Source organism: Vespa velutina, chromosome 11 (assembly GCF_912470025.1).
Source record: "Vespa velutina chromosome 11, iVesVel2.1, whole genome shotgun sequence".
In the NCBI taxonomy this organism is placed as follows: domain Eukaryota; kingdom Metazoa; phylum Arthropoda; class Insecta; order Hymenoptera; family Vespidae; genus Vespa; species Vespa velutina.
Window position 1 is genome coordinate 4,756,490 of NC_062198.1, and position 19,111 is coordinate 4,775,600.

Genomic DNA, 19,111 nt, shown 5'->3' on the forward strand with positions numbered 1-19,111 from the left:
CTAATAATGTCGCCCGCGTCCTTATAGCGATCTGCTTGAGAACAGAAAAACGGATGAAAAAAAGAAAAAGAAAAAAGAAAAGAAATTTGGAAGAGGTCGTCCAGTGCAAAAACGAGTTGGTAATCGGCCAAGCAAAACGTTCGCTTCATAAACACATTGGACGAATTCCAGGCATATTCGTATAAACATTTTATACGTTAATTATCTCAAGCTGTTTCCCGCGCTCTGATTCCGAATCAAAGTTGGCGCGGGCTTCGTAACAAGAGATTAGAAAAGTATTCAACCAACGATTATCGCTTTGTGAAATTTCGTTTTTTTTCAAATTACCATTATGTAGGACTATAATCTTGATTGTTACTACTTAAAGTAGAATATTGCCATACTGATTTCGTATGATATCGAAGCTTTCTCACGTAACATGCCAGTGAAGTAAACAAAATTCAAAGCGGTATAATCCACTTTGATCATCGACGACGTACCTCAGGGAGATACCTCATTTACAACTCAAATTTGAAGAGAAAGATATCCACCACCGATATTAGACGATCAAATATGCCACGAAAGAGTCATGTAAGTAGAAGTTATCGCGTAGAATTAATTAACATCAAAAAAATCGCATTATGGTTCCTAGTTTATAGACAAAAGGAGGTCGATGCGCTTTGTAACTCTACTTTTTTTTCTCTTTACTTTCCCTTTAAAGAATTTGAAAAAAAAATGAAGAAATGAAAAAATGAAAAACGAAAACTATTATTTATTTAAAATGAAACGTTTTATTATTTTTCTCAAATATAATTATAAATAATTTAAATGTCTTCTTATTTCTAATTTAATTTCAATATAATATAAAACTACGATTTGTCGAAAATTTTTATTTTATTACAAAGTATTAATAATTGTTCCTTTTTTATTACTTACTTATATCTAGTTATATCTAAAAAAAAGTTTCGTAACATTTTTTAATCCTTATGTATACATTATATATTTTCTTATTTTATTTCCTTATAATATATTTTTGATAGATTAATTATTGTGTTTCTAAAGCACCACTTGGCGTAGCATAGTTCTGGCCAAAGTTTCCTCAAAATAACACTAGAGAGCACTTTCATCAATTCTAGAATGCGCTTCGTTTCATAAATGCGATGTAACGCGCTTTAAGCGCCATCTTAAAACGAAGTGTATCTAATGTGGACAAAAAGAATTACAACTCTTGATGACACTGAACGTATATAATTTTGTTGTCCAAAATTAATTTGTTCTTTCTTAAATGCTTTTCGTGCATTAAATGGTGACTGCTTTTCTTGCTTTTTTCGAATTGAAATAATTCTCTTTAATATACCATTAACTACTGTTAATAGATATTAATTATTTTATATCAAGAAATTCGTCACGAATTGTAAATAATGTATTGCTATTAACAATCGCAATACTTTCTAACCATGTTTTTGTACAATTACAAAATAAAGTACAAAAGTATCTATTGAATATCATTATTTATTCAATGAAAGCAAAGCTGCAATCATTGTTTGTCGCCGTACATTTAGTACCTGATCTTTATAATACACATCTTGCCATTAACTCTATAGAATTGATATTTTAATTCATTTTATTTGATATCACCTAAACATCTTGACGCTATTTAACCAATTGCATCTATCAGGAAATAAATATGTAAATACCTATAGAATTGATGACATTTGTAGGATGTGAATGAGTGTTGAAATAAAAGATCGTAATACGAATGTAACCCTAGAAGCAGCAAATTTCGACACTAGTGTCTTTACTAGTATCAATCTTTACCACAAGGCAGCACGACTAATAGTGACAACAGCACCTCCTGTCATGGTAGACAGCAATACTGAAGATCTTGGTTCTTTATACAAGTTTGTTCCATCTGGGGGATCTTTTAGCATACCGTGGCGTGGTCACACCGGATGTAACCTTTTTTTTCGCTTTCTTACTCAACAATAAGAATTCTTGTATATGTTTAACGAAAAAAAGCACAGCCGTTATAAAAAGTATCGAGATTCGTGTAAGAAGGAATTTCATATAACTTCACGTTAATACATAGATATATGCTATGTTCGGCCGTAGCATAATCATGGCGACCAACAAATCACAACGACTGGACGATCTCGTACAAACTGTTACTCTACACAATCCGCGAAAATTATTATTCAATGGTTACGTCTTACCTTTCATAGTATTGCAATTAGTGTGGATTTATAGTTGGATATTTGTTTACGGTTTCAATGAGTATTACGAAGCAGGTCTGATTGGAATCGTTGCAATCAGTGTACTACAAATTTTTATCTGCTTGTGCTGTCAATGGTCTGTGCATGTGCATACCTTTTTAAATTGCAGTTCGGTAAGTATACATGGTTGATTTGTGAATTACATTTCTCTTTATTTATTTACTATCAAAATCCAATTAGCCGGAACAATATGTACACTGTCGTGGCTGCCATTCGAACGAATGTTTCGTCTTCTGCTATACGAAGTCACATGACTAATAAAGCGGGAAGATATGATTTTTTAAATTCTAACGAAAAGAAATATATGGAATTCTTTTTAATTTGTCTTTACGATCTTTTCATATTATATTTTGTAGTAGTTTCAAAGAAATTATATAACATTTATTAATGTAGTAATTAAAGAAAATTTGATATATTAGGAAAAGAATCCATATATAGCAAAGGTAGCAAAGGTGGTGCCTGTTCCAAATAATGGAAGTTCAGAACTTGTCAAATTAAATCATGCAGACAAACAAGAACCATGGTTTGTATTTCAAAAAACGAAATATTATTGGGAGCCAAATGAAAAATGTTTTAAAAGTCTTCAATTTCCAATCAATCAATCAATTAAACATTATGCTGAATGGAAGGGATATATTGATGAGAAGGAAGTCACAGCTGCTGAGGAAAAATGTGGTAAAAATAAGTGGGTTCATAATTTAAAAATGATTTTAATAATATTGTAAAAAAAAAAAAAGATCAATTTAGCAAGATATTATAATTTTATTTTTATTTAGATTGGATATGTTTGTACCAGAGTTTTGGGAACTTTTTAAGGAAAGAGCAATAGCACCATTCTTTGTTTTTCAAGTATTTTGCGTGGCACTTTGGTGTCTTGATAAATATTGGTATTATAGTATTTTCACTCTTATTATGCTTATTATGTTTGAATGTACGCTTGTACAACAGCAACTCAGAAACATGGCTGAAATACGAAAAATGGGAAACAAACCATATATGATAATGGTCAGTATAATTAATAGTCCATATCAATGAATTTTATAATGATGTAAATTTAATATTCAAGGTTTATAGAAACAGAAGATGGCGTTATATGTTCACTGATCAATTAGTTCCCGGTGATATTGTTTCAATAACAAGATCACAAAATGATAATTTAGTTCCATGCGATATGTTATTATTAAGAGGCCCATGTATTGTGGATGAAAGTATGCTAACAGGTAATTGTTGTAATATCTTATAAATTTAAATATTTACAAATCAATTACATCAATTAAGTCATTTTGTTTTTTTTTACAGGTGAATCTGTTCTTCAAATGAAAGAACCAATAGATGATATAGATGGAAATAGAGATTTAAACATAGAAGGCGATGATAAACTTCATGTATTATTTGGAGGAACAAAAGTAGTACAACATACACCACCCAGTAAAAATGTGTCAGGTCTCAGAGGTATGCATTTTAAAACAACGATTGAAATATAAAAGAGAATAATTAAATTGTGTTTGTACATTTTAGCTGTTGATAATGGCTGTGTTGCTTATGTTTTGCGTACTGGATTTTCAACATCACAGGGTAAACTCTTAAGAACCATCTTATTTGGAGTTAAACGTGTTACAGCAAATAATCTTGAAACATTTGGATTCATTCTATTTCTTCTGATATTTGCAATTGGTGCTGCGGCTTATGTTTGGATCAAAGGTTTAATTCTACTAATTTTGTAATTAAAAATAATCAAACGTGATATTTTTATTTTACAGGAGAAAACTTATGTTAATAATATTTTTAGGCAGTGAGGATCCGACAAGAAATAAGTACAAGTTATTTTTAGAGTGTACACTTATTCTTACATCCGTTGTACCACCAGAATTACCCATTGAATTGTCATTGGCTGTAAACACTTCCTTGTTAGCTTTATCTAAATTAGGTATTTAGAAAATGTTACTAATATTTAACTTTCATCTCTTATTTATGTATCATGTAGGCATAATATTAAAATGCAAATTATTTTTAGGAGTATTTTGTACAGAACCTTTTAGAATACCATTCGCAGGAAAAGTTGAAATTTGTTGTTTCGATAAAACTGGAACTTTGACTAGTGATAATCTTGTTGTCGAAGGGATAGCAGGGATTGAGTATGCATAATTTATGTAGTATGTAATTATACAAATTAAAAAGTAAATTTATTGATTCTTATACTTTACGTATTTTAGTGGTAAAACAGATGTTATGCCAATCTCAGATGCACGTTTAGAAAGTGTGCAAGTACTTGCAACATGCCATTCTCTTGTTCAGTTGGACGATGGAATAGTCGGAGATCCACTTGAGAAAGCTACACTGAAAGCTGTAAATTGGAGCCTCACTAAAAGTATGTTATATCATATTAATATCGCTTAATAATTTTTATTAAAAAAAAACTATTTATGTTATCATATAGGTGATTCTGTAATACCAAAAAAAGGCAAATCACCTGTACTAAAGATTTTACAAAGACATCATTTCTCATCTGCATTAAAAAGAATGTCAGTTGTCGCAGGATATACATCACCAGGTTCATCTGAAAATCATTACATAGTTACAGTAAAAGGTGCACCTGAAACTATAAAGAATATGGTTAGAATTTATATAATATTATAATTAAAGTGTTCCTTTTTATATAATAATTTATTTTATATAAGTTACATATTATTTCAGTTATCTTCTATTCCTGATAATTATGATTCAACGTATTTATCTCTTTCTCGTCGTGGTGCAAGAGTATTAGCTTTGGGTTATCGTAAGCTTTCAACTCCTATATCTGCCCAGGAATTGAGAGAATTTACTCGGGAAGATTTAGAAAAAAATCTTTTATTTGCTGGATTTGTTATTATAAGTTGTCCGCTTAAACCAGACTCTAAGGCAGTTATAAAAGAAATCCTCAACGCTTCTCATTCTGTAAGATAAATTGATTAGAAATATCATTCTTTACAAAAATATCAATATAACATTTTTAACATTTATATAATCCTGATTTGCATATATCCTTCATTTAGGTAGTTATGATTACTGGAGATAATCCTTTGACAGCCTGTCACGTTAGTCGTGAATTACATTTTACAAAAAAACCGGTTACTCTAATTTTAACAAAAAACGATGATGAATGGTTTTGGGAAAGTGTAGATCGAAAAACACGAATATCTTTAAGTTATAAAAATGTTGATTCAAAAGGCAGCGAAATTTGGAGAGAACATACGCTTTGTATAACTGGAGAGGTAATTTTCTTTAGTAATAAATCAATGATTTTTTTCTTGTTCTTTTAATATAGATTTTATTCCATTCATTCAGGGACTCTCGTATTTGAATGAAAATAATATGAATCTTTTACGAAAGTTGTTACCACATATTGTAATATTTGCTCGATGTGAGCCAAAACAGAAAGAGTTTATTATTGTTTCTTTACAATCATTGGGATATACAACATTGATGTGTGGTGATGGAACAAATGATGTAGGTGCATTAAAACATGCTCAAGTGGGTAAGTTGATAAAAAAAAAAAAATTCGTTTTGTTAGCGCATTTTGAGTATTATATAATATTTTTTATAAAATCATCTTTTTCAGGTGTTGCAATTTTGTCTAGTGCACCTGAAAGAGCATCAGAGAAACGAGAAAATTTATCGGGTGGATCAAGTGGAAATACAAATGCAACTGTAACAAATACACCAAAAAGTAATGGACCCCGGATGAATATGAAACAACAATCTAATATGCAAACAAAAATACAAAAAATATTGAAAGACCTTAAAGAACAGGAACAATCTGTTATCATAAAACTTGGAGATGCATCTATTGCTGCACCATTTACAAGCAAAATGTCTTCTATTCAGTGTAGTGAGTAAATTCATTAAAAACATTTTTTGTTATATATTCGCACACACACAATTAGATACTCTGATTAAAACGTGAATTTTTATGTTATAGTATGCCATGTAATTAAACAAGGACGATGTACGTTAGTTACAACATTGCAGATGTTTAAAATTCTAGCTTTGAATGCATTAGTACTGGCTTATAGTCAATCTGTTCTGTATTTGGATGGTATTAAATTCAGTGATGCTCAGGCGACTTTACAGGGTATTCTTTTAGCATCCTGTTTTCTATTTATATCTAGATCAAAACCACTGAAAACTCTATCTAAACAAAGACCACTGCCAAATATTTTTAATCTATACACTATTGCAACAGTCTTGCTGCAATTTGCTGTACATTTCTTTTGTCTTGTGTTTTTAGTAAAAGAAGCTACGCTTTTATCTGTAAGGTAAATAATTCGATTAAATATTGTTTAATTATAATGATTATATGTTAATTATATTATGAATAATAAATTTTTAATAATCAGGGATGATAAATTAACAGCAACTTTTGCTACCAATGCAGACGTAAATCAAAATATTTCTATTGATTCTTCTAATAATAATGAAGATAAACCATTTGAGGCCAATTTAATTAATAGCACTGTTTATATAATAGCTATGGCACTTCAAATATCCACTTTTGCCATTAATTATCGGGTAATTAACGAAGAATATCAAATATTTCACTTATCGTGAATATGCGAAATTAAAAAAATAATTTTGAAATTTTAATAAAAATATTTTATTTTTTTTATTATGCAAACGTTCATTTTATAGGGTCAACCATTTATGGAGAGTCTAGCACAAAATAAATCATTGTTGTACAGTCTCTTGGGTAGTTCTGCTGTTGTTTTATCACTAGCTTGTGGAATATTACCAGACGTAGCTTCGCAATTGGAAATTGTTGATTTTCCAAATGATGTAAGTATTTTTACGAGTACAGAAACCGCAAATATTAATTATGTCAAAATTATTACAGTTTCGAAGAGTTTTGGTTCAAATACTTGTGGCAGACTTTGTGCTTGCATATATTGCTGACAGAACTTGTTTATGGCTCTTTGGAGAGGGAAAACATAATAAACTGTGATGAGAACATTTTCTGAATAAGATCATAATTTATAAGGTAATACTTTTTACGCACGAGAAATAAGTCTCAATGGTCTTGTTTTATTGAGATAATTTGTCTACATACTAAATATTAAGTATCTCATGTTACCTAAAGTATAAACGTATTATTTTTTAAATGGATATATGTAGTGATTTAAAAAATAAGTAAGTTCGAAGAGAAGACGTGTATGTGTCAAAGTTTTGATATATATATATGTATGTGTGTATATGTATATATATATATATATATACATATATGCATACATACATACGTATATACATATACACATATATATACATATATGTATACATACATAAATATATACATATATATACATACATAATATATGTCGAATATATATATATATATATTAGGGTGTCCCAGAAGTTTCTTTCTTATCACGTTATGAATAGTCTTATCTGGTTCTGCTTGTGCAAATATGCAGGTTGATCTATTAGCCGTATGTTATCGGTTTCAGTCGTCCCAAAGCTCTTTTACAATACGTTTCGTTCGTGCCACAGTCTCTTTTAAAACTTTTATCCACAGCGTTAAATATGGGTAGAGAAAGGTGATATTTACGGCATGTTATGTTTCATCGTTTCAAAAAAGGTGATAGTGTAAAGAATACTGTCGACGAGATTTGTACCGTGTATACGGGGATGATGCTATAACTATTACAATCGTTCGCAATTGATTTAAAAAAATTTAGTGGGGGAAATTTTAATCTGAAAGATGAAGACCGGCAGCGGCCACCCCAAAATGACGGATACGAACCTTATCAAGGCCATACTTGATGAAAATACGCGACATAGTGTGTGCGAGATAATGAATGCCATTAGGATTCCCAAAACAACAGTGCATAATCACCTAACTAAGATGGGACATGTTAATCGCTGCGAAGTTTGAGTTCTGCATTTACTGACAGAGATCACATATTGCATTAGCGGTAAGAGAAAAATTTTTACAGTTTGATTGGGATGTTTTATCACATTCTGCATACTCTCTTAGATCTAGCTCCATCTGATTATTACTTCTTTCTGTTCTTAAAAAAATTCTCTTCGCGATAAGCGCTTTAAATCTATCAGCGAAATAAAAGCGCATCTCCAAGATTATTTTTTGTTCATTTTTTGAAAAGAAGGCATTATGAGACTTCCTGAGAGATGGAAGAAGGTAATAGAGCAAAAGGATTCTTTTATAACAAAATAAATAATATCTTAAACAGTAAACATTGTGTATTTATTACATATTAGAAAAAGGAAAGAAACTTATGGGACACCCTAGTATACATATATATATATATATGTCGAATGTACTTTTAATTCGCGCAAAACAAAAAACGCAGGCGATGCGAATAGAGAATGGCATAATTCGATTTTTTCTTTGTAAAATCAAGGAAATGCGATCTGTGAACATAATTTTATTATCTATTATGAATTTTAATATTCATAATGGAAAAACTAATAATAATTTTTATGTTTAAGAATACGGAATGAAATGATTAACAACGTCATGAAGAATATATGTAAAAATCAGTAATATTACATGAGGTAGCATACATCAGATATGAAAATTTTATTCCGTCGTTGGTAGCCTAATAATTTAATAAGACATTTTAATGGCATAAAAATAATCTCATCATTTTTCGAATTCATTTACGCGTTTTAAATAAATCAATCCTGATACAGGTATTGTATATCTTGCTATATTACTTTTTTTTTTTTTTTTTTTTTTTTTACTCAAGACATTTTATAATATATTAATATATAATTAAAAGTTTCTGTATTTTGGATCGTAATTATTTAATATAATATTTAAGAATAATTACATAAAATGAACTGAAGTAACCAGCGTGCATTATTCGATCTCACAATCAATGAGCTATCGAACTGTAATTACTTTTTTTAATTCCATTAGATATTGTTTGCAATTTTTCACGTGAACACATTCCGTTCGCTTCACTAAAGAAAAAGAATAATTATTGGAGATGTAAATAACTTTAGAAGTTATTGTTTTGAAGTATTACGTTGTTATTTCTATTGTGGAATGCACTGGTTAATATATTTCATTGTATATAGTAACAATTGCATTCCAATCTTAAGGATAGTGTTACAAAATATCGCATCATGGACAAATTATTTGCTGGTTGCAAATATATCAAAAATATGTGATATTAAAAATTTTGTTTTGAAGTTATTTCAACATATTCATTCAAGATTGTCGAAATTTTGTTGTTATTTTTTATCTTCATCAATCTTAGATATATTTTTATTATCAATCTGAAATTTATTCTTACACGAATATTATTGTACACTTATCCTTACTTATATTTCCTTTCCTCTTTTGTTTCTTCTTTTTTTTTTTTTTTTTTTTTTTTTAATGTTGTATTACTTTGGGAACGACACTTCTTGTATATCATTGTAATATAAAGGTTTGTAATAAAAAGTATTCTTTGTTGTGAGTAAAGAAAAATCATTCAGTCGAAGTTATGAAAAATGTTTTAAACTTTTACGTTATTGTAATTTTTATTCCTCGATTTTGTTTAATAACTTTTTCATGAAATTTATTATTATCAACTTTAAATCTATTTTTAAAATGATAAAAATAATCTATACTTTGGTCATGTTTTTAAATTATTGTTTTTAACTATTTCGAAATAATGCAAGATTATTAGTTGCCTTTGTGGTAAAATTCCATTGGAATATATAACATAGTAACTATGAAACATGTAACATACCAATTTTTAGGTCATGAGATTCTTCTATCTCTCAATTCATTGTACATTTTATTTATCATAACGTCGAACGTGTGTCATAAATTTTAATACAATTTATTTGATGACTTATAAGAGATGATTTAATTGTATTCTTTATAATATGAATTCTTATTAATCTATTATTAAAATAATAAGATATTGATATTAAAATAAGTTTGGTGGTTTAACGAGCGCACTATAATAGTACGTATATCCTAAATTAAAATAAGAAAAGGAAGAAAGTCACGTGTAGTAAATTTTGTACATTAATATTTCATTCTATATAAATATCTATAGTTAATAACACAATTCTATTCGATAATCATAATTGAGTTACGAAACAAGAAATGAAACATTTGTGGAAATGTGGTAAGAAGATAAAATATCTGTGGAAAGACGTAAGAATTGTTATATTTTTAATTGGACATTTATACATTGAGTTTATTGTTTCAACTTTAGATGGTTGCAGAAAACGTCTATTCCATAGGATCACGAGTTCTTTGTTAATATTTTTAACTAATAAATAATTAAGACAATAAGAAAAAGACAGTGATAAATAGTTATGGCGATACTCCTCCTACGATGTCCTAACATTATTCTTGATTGGTCGAAATCATCCATTACTTACCAACCAACGATAGTTGCAAGTAAAAGATAATCTTTATTATCATCGTCATCGTTGTGCCTTTTCGTTTTCTTTGGTAGAAAACGAGCGAGGATCAATGTCGACGAAGACTCGATTGTGCAACTCAGTCGCGATCGAGTCGAGAGAGTAGCAATCACTAGATAGATCGTTGTAACCATTCCAACGTGAACCATCGTGAACCATCGTGAACCAAGATTTCTTTGCCTCGTGATCGTTTCGTTTAATCGATCTTTGATGTGCGAGTGAATGGGTGTTTAAGTTTCTTCTGCCATAAACGCGTCTATTCTTACACAGGAAAGAAATAAGAAGTTTATTTTACTATAATCGTTTAATACAAGGATCGTAAATAAGATAAAGTAGAAATGATCTTTCTCTCTTTCTCTCTCTCTTTCTCTCTTTCTCTTTCTCTCTATGTTGTTTGATAAATATATGTATATTGCAGAAGTAATATTTCAAGTATTTTATTATGGATCAGTAATTGGTTTTATTCTGTTTATTTCAATAGATTATTTTTATCGTAATATTTAATAGTGAATTTCTTTACGATACGTTTGATTCGAGAATGAAGGATAGAATTGATAAATAGAACCTATAATGATTGACTATTGTTCCATAATATTCTGCGATATAAATATATCAATAAATATATCGTTCTAATGACTGCAGAAGCAATTTAAACGTATTATATTCCTTGCCACTTTCCATTTTTTTTTTGTTTTATCTTATAAACTTTATTATCTGGAATCTTATAAACTTTACTATCTGGAACGCATCATTCAAAAAAAAAAAAAAAAAAAAAAAAAAAGAAAAAAAAAAAGAAAAGAAACGAAAAGATGTGAAGATATTTTGATAAGTAAATACGAAGAATCCATAAAACTACTCTATAAGTGGTCACACAAAAAAATTGGATCGTATATTGTTCGATAATGTAAAATTATATTCGAATCAAAAAAGAAAAAGAAGAAAGGACTAAGAATAAATTTTATCTGGAAAAAATGTATACTATATAGCATACTATACACGTGTTTCCTGAGTAATTTGCTTATCGATCGTAGATCAAGGTCGTTTTGAAATCGTTAAACTTAATATACTAACAACATTCTCAGATGTAAAGCAAAATTGTGATTACAGTATCGTCGAAAATTCAACGATCCTTAAGTAACAAAAGTTTGCTTGACCGCAAATATATTCAATTGTATTAGAGTTGCATCTTCTAAATATAACGAGTATTATTAATAGAATATAATGGTAAGTATATTTATCGACTAATGGTCATGTCGTAATTGATAGATCATTTCAGTCGGTAATGATTCTATTCATTTTATATATCTTATTCCTGATTAAAAAACTCTAATCCTTTTATTTGAATGTTACAAACTTATACGTAAAAACTATTAATATTTGTTAAAAAAATATGATTTGAGATTATTATTTATTTTCATTTAATGGGATCGTATTGTTATAAAATAAAATTTTGTGTCGCTTTCCGTTTTAACTACAATCGGTAATACTTTTTTCACCTTTTGTACAATTTCTTTATTTTCAAATTGAATATTTATATATGAAATATTCTCCTTGTCGTTTTATTTTCACGATTGAAAGAAAAATATTTCTAACTGATATATTGAAAGTTATTAATTTGCAGTGATCATGGTCAGGCTAAAATTAGACATTTTTTTATGACGCATGTAGAAGCAATAGAAGTGGGAGAAATCTTAAGAAGGAACAATCGGTGATATTCTATTAGAAAATGTGAGCGTGACAATTGATGGATTGTAAATCGAAAGAGTAAATTGTGAATTTCATCTGGGCATTTTTACTGCGAGAATGATTTAATTAAATCATTGTCCTATATATGTAGAATCCACAAGCGTTACTCGACATAAAAATCGTCAATTTGGCTTTGTTAACATTTCACATTGTCATTCTTCACGTTCTAATAGAGTTCATTAATCGTATGGTGCTATTTGTACAAATGATAGTAATTTTTACGATTTTCCCCTTGAAATATTGATTACTTTATTAATCAGCTTATTTTAATATTGAAAAGAAAGTCCGTCCGATGAGAACGCAATCATTAGAAAATATTATGTTGTTCCTTTATCATTATTCATTTTATTCTACTGGGTAAAATTAATGATTCGATAGTTATTTATTCAAATTCATGACGTCATAAGAAAGATCTGAATGTATATTGATATTTTTTTTCTCTATCTTTTTTTTGCAATTTTTCAAGATGTCCGTGAATAGTTCAGAAAAAGGACACTTTCATTGGGTTGATTGGCTGGTTTTTACCATTATGCTAACCATGTCCGCTGCCGCTGGCATTTGGCATTACAAGAGTGCACAACAATCTTCCGTAGAGAATTATTTGCTCGGTGGAAGAAAACTTAGACTTTGGCCGGTTTCTGCATCTCTGATTGCCAGGTAACAGTTCTGATTCTTTTGAAATTCATTTATAATTTCATCATCGATATCATTAAATATATTTATATGAATTTTACAAGCATATTTAATGTACAATTTTTAAAAAAGGAAAACGTTTATCGACGAGATCGATTGATGATATTATTAAAAAGAATCGGAATTATTATAAAGTTTTTTTTTTTTTTTTTAATTTATAGTTTCATATCTGGGGTAACAATTGTTGGAGCTCCTGCAGAAATTTATAATTTTGGTACACAATATTGGATCACTGTAATATCTTTACTTTTTTCCGGAATAGTCGTTGCAAACATTTATTTGCCCGTCTTTGTAAATTTACAATTAAACTCGGCATATGAGGTACGTCTTTAAATATTAGATCATTGTAAATTTATATGAATGCGTGTAATATTGTATTATCCTTTTTTTAGTATCTGGAAATAAGATTTAACAAGGGCGTTAGAATTTTAATATCACTGATATTCGTTTTCGATGCAGTAAGTATATCTTTTCTATAAATATTTTGTTGTACTTCCTTTGTTTTTTTTTTCTTTTCATTAAAAACATATTTTAGGTTCTTTACCAATCGATAGTAGTTTACGTGCCTGCGTTGGCATTAAATCAAGGTAATTTCACAAATATTTCTTTGATAGTTAAATTAAGTTATTATTTATCTTCAAAATATTAAAAAATGTACGCATTCAATAGTTAATTGTTTTGATCATAATATTCTTAGTATAATTTCATTTCATATACAAATGATCGGCTTTTAAAAATATTTATTCATTAAATACCATATCATTTCTGCAGCATTCATTGCAATTTATATAATGTAACTTAATAAACATTTCATCATTTTGTTATTCTAGTAAGTGATATCAACACGCATCTCATCGGCGCCATTTTATGCGGAGTGTGCGTCTTTTACACGGTTCTTGTAAGTTATCTTTCAATTTTTAAATATCATAAAGAATTTATATATAATATTAATGGCATCAAGAATGGAATTGTTATAAATCTGTCTTATTTAAGTCTCTTACTACCATCCTATGACTTTGATAGTATTTTGCATGATTAATTAAATCAGTATCAATAGATCAATAGACTTTTTCATTATTTCCATTTTCAATTACACGTTTGTGAAAACGTCGAGGAACGACGTGTCATCACGTGAGTTATAACGTTGTCAAAATTTTCTTTCTAACGCTTCCGGTGTATAGCTTCCTGTTAAGTTGTAATAACCATAAGGGACCGAGCTAGTTTAGGAGGATAGTCTTCTTCGTCAGCGAATTCTCGTTTGCGTGGTTCGAGTTCCTTCGACCTGCCGAGGGTAGAAAGAGAAAGAGAAGAGACAGAGTGAGAGAATGAATGAGGATGAAAGGGAGAGGGATGAGGAAAGGGCCCCGGAGGAAACAATTTTCGGTGGACAATGCCGCGAAGAATCTCGTGCGAGCACGGGCGAAATGTTTATGGACGGAAACTGAAAAGGTCGACAATGGCTCGTTGAAACAATGGCGTCGAGTGGTGTGCGCTTGTTGGTCGGTAGTAGCAGATCACAAAGCCAGCCTTGAAGTGATTAATAGCGGCTACCTACCTACGAAGGCCTGCGTAATTATCCAAGCAATTTGTTCGACGGAGATATTAATGAGAATTTATCGCGAACGAGTGATTCCTTTGATCGTTTAGATCGCTACGACAACCGATCACATGATCATATCAACAATTCTTTGTCTTTTTTTTTGTTTAGGGTGGCTTAAAAGCAGTAGTTTGGACTGATATGCTTCAAGTTATAATAATGATCCTAGCCATGATCATCGTGACTGTGTTAGGCACTTGGGAAGCCGGCGGTCCATCCGAAATATGGCAGAAGGCGCGAGAAGCTAATAGAATAGAATTTTTTAAGTAAATTCAATTTTTCTTTTTTCTTTTTTTTTTTTTTTTTTATCTTTTTACAATAGTGTACAGTGATCAGACTAAAGAATTTCCATATATTTCCTTTTTCAATTTATTAGCTTCGATTCTTCTCCGTACACAAGACACACTGTCTGGAGTGTTCTAATTGGTTCTTGGCTCTATTCTACGGCGTATATCGCCGTAAATCAAACGATGGTCCAACGGTATATATCATTGAGAACTATGAAGACATCTAAATTGTAAGTGAGTATACCAGTGAGATCTTTTTTGATTGATCATATTGCAATTCAGTTTTATCGAAATGAAATGAAATGTAAATATATGTATGTTTGCAGAGCTATAGGGATATCTATTATTGGCATAATTATTTTTATTTCGCTATGTTGCTGGTGTGGATTGGTTCTTTTAGCTTGGTGGTCACCACCAAAATGCGATCCAAGAGCAACTGGTTTAATTACGGCCGATGATCAACTACTTCCAGCTTTCGTAATGCAAGCTGCTGGTTATTTGCACGGTATACCTGGTCTTTTCATTGCTGGTATTTTTGGGGCTGCCCTTAGGTATTTAAAATTGAAATTTTGCATAAATATCAATCATATAGTGTGTATTTTTTAATTGATATATCTTTAACATATTTGTTTCAGCTCTCTATCAGTAGGATTCAATTCCACTTCCGTAGTTCTTTTAGAAGACTTCGTGAAGAGTTGCTTTGGTCTACAACCGAGCGAACGTTGTTCAACGATTTTAGTTAAAAGTATAATTATCTTTCTTGGTTTATTCGCGTTGGCTTTTGTCTTTTTCATCGAAACATTGGGAGGCATTTTAGTGGTCGGTATACAATAATTTTCTGATTGGATGTTTTAAATAAGATATATAGAAAAAGTATTGATTTGGAGATAATTTTTCTTTTTGTATTAATAATATTGATATTTGTGTAGGTTACGAACAGTTTAGCCGCAATTGCCGCAGGAATTTCCTTTGGAGTTTTCACTCTTGGAATGCTTTTTCCATGGACTAATTCTCAGGTAATAAATTAATTAAAATGACTATTTGTTATTTTGAAAAAGTATATGTGATGCAGCGTTTTAATTTTCTTACTTTTAGGGTGCATTCGTAGGTGCTGTTGTGGGATTTTTAATAGCTGGTTGGGCATGTTTCGGAGCAAATATATCGATCAGTGCCGGTGTCATAGTACCTAAGAAGCTTCCGGTACCACTCGCTCAGTGTCCAGGAAATATAAGTCAAACTTTTCTAAATCAATTTGTTCATCCTAAGTAAATAAATTCAAATAATTAAGAAATTTTTTTTATTACGAATATTTACTTGTAATTATATTTTCTATTTTCAGCGAAGAAGATGTGTTTGCTCTTTACCTATTGTCCTATCATTGGTTTTCCGGATTGGGTACGCTTATAGTAATTGTAGTTGGAGGAATAGTCACTTGGTTGACGGGACCAAAGGATCCTTCTTATATAGATAGAAAGTTGCTGTCTCCGGTAATACATAGGTATTTATATTTTTACAAATATTTCATAATTATTTGGTAATATGATATGATTCATACTTAATATTTGTCTTAATCTTTAGGTGGTTACCTTATCCAAAATATCAGAACGAGGAATGGTATCGATCAACGACTGAACCTCAATCTTCGGTAAATCTTTTGTTAAACAATCTACCGAACAAATCCAAACGTAGTGATACGTCCAAAAAGGTATAATTATTTTGTAACATAGCTTCAAAGATTTTTTTTTTCTTTAAATATGCATTATTTGGGATTTAATTTTGAATTGCTTTCAGAAAGAGAATCAAAATGACGTAGCAGTTTCTTGACTATATCGAAATGCTGTAAAAATGTATAGAAAATATTGCTTATATTGATTTTTTAATTTTTTATTACGTAGAATGTAAATGTAATGTTAGAACCTTAATGACGCACTAACATAGTGGGTATATAATGTTATAAAAAGAGAACGAAGTGTGAAACGAAGGAAAAATATATTTTTATATGTTCGTAAATAATTTATACACCATCATTACGTTTTCTTTTCATTTGAACATTCGGACTTTATTTCGAACTAACCTAAATTTTGTGGAATCAGTTCAAGATTTAAGAATAAGTCGATTTATCTCTTCGAAAGATAAGTTCAGTAAACTTAAGTTTAACGTACTAGGGAGTGCGTTAAGAACACGACGAAGAGTAGCATGTAGGAGGGATGGTTCCTCCTATAGAGGAATAGCAACATAGCCAAAGAGCTAAGGACTCGTCCTGTCAAGTAGCGTGTTCCTGGTCGAGCGGTCCACTCGCTTCACACCGAGTTCTCTAACTGAGTTTATTCGGTTTTCAAGCTTTGGTGATTCCCGACGGTAGCTACCATGTGAAAGATGAGAGAGAGAGAGAGAGAGAGAAGATTCGGACGACGATGACGATGGGAGAGGCAAGGCCCCAGGATATTAGCCGGCTTGTTAAGGGAAAGCCAACGCCGTCAAACGTCCTTATTAAGGCCACGCAAATAACCGGCCGCTCTCTTCGTTCACCTACATGAACCTTCCTCTCTCTTTCTCTCTCTCTCTCTCTCGTTTTCTACCCCTCTACACACCTCCCTGACGTTGGAAATTCAATTTTCGCCGACCCGAAATGCGGTCGGTCAAAAGCGGCGCCGTCAGGTTCGATATTGTTCGCACCACCGATCGTGTACCTTCACTCAACACGCTTCGCCAGTTTTTGCCACGAGTTTGCTCGGATCGCGTTGTTGGCGAAGCTTGTTTAACGATGGTGGAAGGTGCGAAATCGGCAATGTGACATTATCCGTTTCTGGGAATGAAGTAATCAAGTACTCGGTCTTATCTTTTCATTTTGTTCTTTTCTTTAAATTTTTGTGTTCAATTGTAACTATTTATCTGATCTTATCAGATAATTATTGAGTTTATCATTGATACAAATCAAATCTAAACGCGGACTTTTCATTTTAAATAAACCGATAGATCAGAAGGTACTGATATTAGAAATATGCATCGATTTTCTTCAAGTTCTTCGAAAATTAATGTACACTATTCAGAGACACCCCATATACCGGATTTTATGTGTTCTGCGTTTAATCATATTGAAAGCTCTCACTTGGACGAGTCAATATTTCTCAGAGAGAAGTGACTGAGAATACGGTTCTCACTGGGAAGGGTCCGATCGATACCCTCCGATGGTACGACTTAGATTTGACGTTCGTCCAATTTGTCTGAGCGCGTCAGGTTCCATCCACTACGCTTAGGTATCGACTACTCTATCTGCACTCACTCTTACCACAGATCTCTCTCGCTCTCTCTCTCTCTCTCTCTTTCTCTCTCTCTCTCTCTTTGCGACTAGTGGCTTATCTATTCGGATAATATTGACCGCGTCGAAAACGTTTTGCATCAAAGTGCATTCGCCGATCTGTAAATCAAACGATTACGTCAATTTTCCGATATACATATCTTAAAATACCAACGTGATACAGGACCTATCATGTTTCATTAAAATTATTGATATTTTCTAAAAGATCATTGCTAGACAAGATTAGTGTTATTAAGACTTTTCGTTCCTTATCTCTGATGTAAATGACGATCAAAAATCTATGAGACACAATTCTAAAGAAGAACAGCCAAAAGAGAGTAGTAGGTATATCGGAATTTTCCAAAAATCGATTTTCCCATATCTTCTTTTTCTCTTTCTTTCTCTTTCACTTTTCTTCCTCGAGGGGTTGAACCATATTAAAAACGTCTCATAATTATAATGAGTAACGGCGGAACCTTTCTCTCGTAGGTCGACGAAAACGCTCGAAAGGCCGGTAGTAGAGCGCATTACGTGAGCGTTTCATTAAAAGCTTTCGTGAGTGCGCGCGCGAGCGCACGAGCACGAGCATGGCAGCACACGTTGGAAAGAAAATTGCGACTTGCGGAGGCTGCGTGCGAAGCTTTATTAAGCGCGCTTCATGCGCGATTTGCATTCGTCTGGGTCGGTGATAGATTTGAAATTTCCACGTAGAACGTGCGTTGGATACCTATATAGGGCCGAGGATTCGAACCGAGACGAATGGTACGTCGCGTGGAGAAGCGTACCTACGTAACCACCGCGCGTGATTGTGTCTCTC

At 31.2% G+C, this 19,111-nt stretch overlaps 2 protein-coding genes and 2 long non-coding RNA genes across 13 annotated transcripts; 2 read left to right on the plus strand and 2 right to left on the minus strand.

Moving 5' to 3' along the window:
* Window positions 1–1,815: 1,815 nt before the first annotated feature.
* On the plus strand, window positions 1,816–9,444 carry LOC124952833 (endoplasmic reticulum transmembrane helix translocase). Of its 4 annotated transcripts, none has more exons than XM_047503316.1 (19): window positions 1,816–2,365; window positions 2,672–2,937; window positions 3,029–3,257; window positions 3,319–3,472; window positions 3,552–3,704; window positions 3,771–3,953; window positions 4,042–4,179; window positions 4,267–4,387; window positions 4,466–4,620; window positions 4,690–4,865; window positions 4,947–5,186; window positions 5,285–5,503; window positions 5,577–5,766; window positions 5,851–6,120; window positions 6,211–6,363; window positions 6,520–6,547; window positions 6,629–6,800; window positions 6,921–7,064; window positions 7,123–9,444. In XM_047503316.1, exons 1-19 carry the CDS (start codon window positions 2,078–2,080, stop codon window positions 7,228–7,230), a joined length of 3,387 nt encoding a protein of 1,128 aa, XP_047359272.1. In that variant the 5' UTR covers window positions 1,816–2,077; the 3' UTR covers window positions 7,231–9,444. The 4 variants fall into 4 exon arrangements, with proteins under 4 accessions (XP_047359272.1, XP_047359271.1, XP_047359270.1 ...); XM_047503315.1 differs by having other exon boundaries at window positions 1,817–2,365; window positions 6,211–6,547; window positions 7,123–7,266; window positions 8,733–9,444; XM_047503314.1 differs by having other exon boundaries at window positions 1,817–2,365; window positions 6,211–6,547.
* Window positions 3,648–11,834, minus strand: LOC124952843. Its single transcript, XR_007102038.1, has 4 exons — window positions 11,665–11,834; window positions 10,632–10,929; window positions 4,723–4,809; window positions 3,648–4,614 (listed from the first exon to the last, which is right to left on the minus strand). It is a non-coding gene; the product is annotated as an uncharacterized LOC124952843 (long non-coding RNA).
* LOC124952835 (sodium-coupled monocarboxylate transporter 2-like) lies at window positions 8,063–17,023 on the plus strand. 7 transcript variants are annotated; one of them, XM_047503321.1, is made up of 16 exons: window positions 9,782–11,005; window positions 11,456–11,897; window positions 12,886–13,076; window positions 13,274–13,433; window positions 13,505–13,570; window positions 13,648–13,699; window positions 13,943–14,010; window positions 14,821–14,975; window positions 15,086–15,226; window positions 15,323–15,547; window positions 15,632–15,815; window positions 15,926–16,012; window positions 16,092–16,261; window positions 16,336–16,494; window positions 16,575–16,701; window positions 16,788–17,023. In XM_047503321.1, exons 2-16 carry the CDS (start codon window positions 11,895–11,897, stop codon window positions 16,818–16,820), a joined length of 1,821 nt encoding a protein of 606 aa, XP_047359277.1. In that variant the 5' UTR covers window positions 9,782–11,005; window positions 11,456–11,894; the 3' UTR covers window positions 16,821–17,023. The 7 variants fall into 7 exon arrangements, with proteins under 7 accessions (XP_047359280.1, XP_047359277.1, XP_047359279.1 ...); XM_047503323.1 differs by having other exon boundaries at window positions 11,781–11,897; XM_047503324.1 differs by lacking the exons at window positions 9,782–11,005; window positions 11,456–11,897 and adding an exon at window positions 8,063–8,197.
* Window positions 16,069–18,092, minus strand: LOC124952844. Its single transcript, XR_007102039.1, has 3 exons — window positions 17,071–18,092; window positions 16,361–16,833; window positions 16,069–16,257 (listed from the first exon to the last, which is right to left on the minus strand). It is a non-coding gene; the product is annotated as an uncharacterized LOC124952844 (long non-coding RNA).
* Between the last annotated feature and the right edge of the window lie 1,019 nt (window positions 18,093–19,111).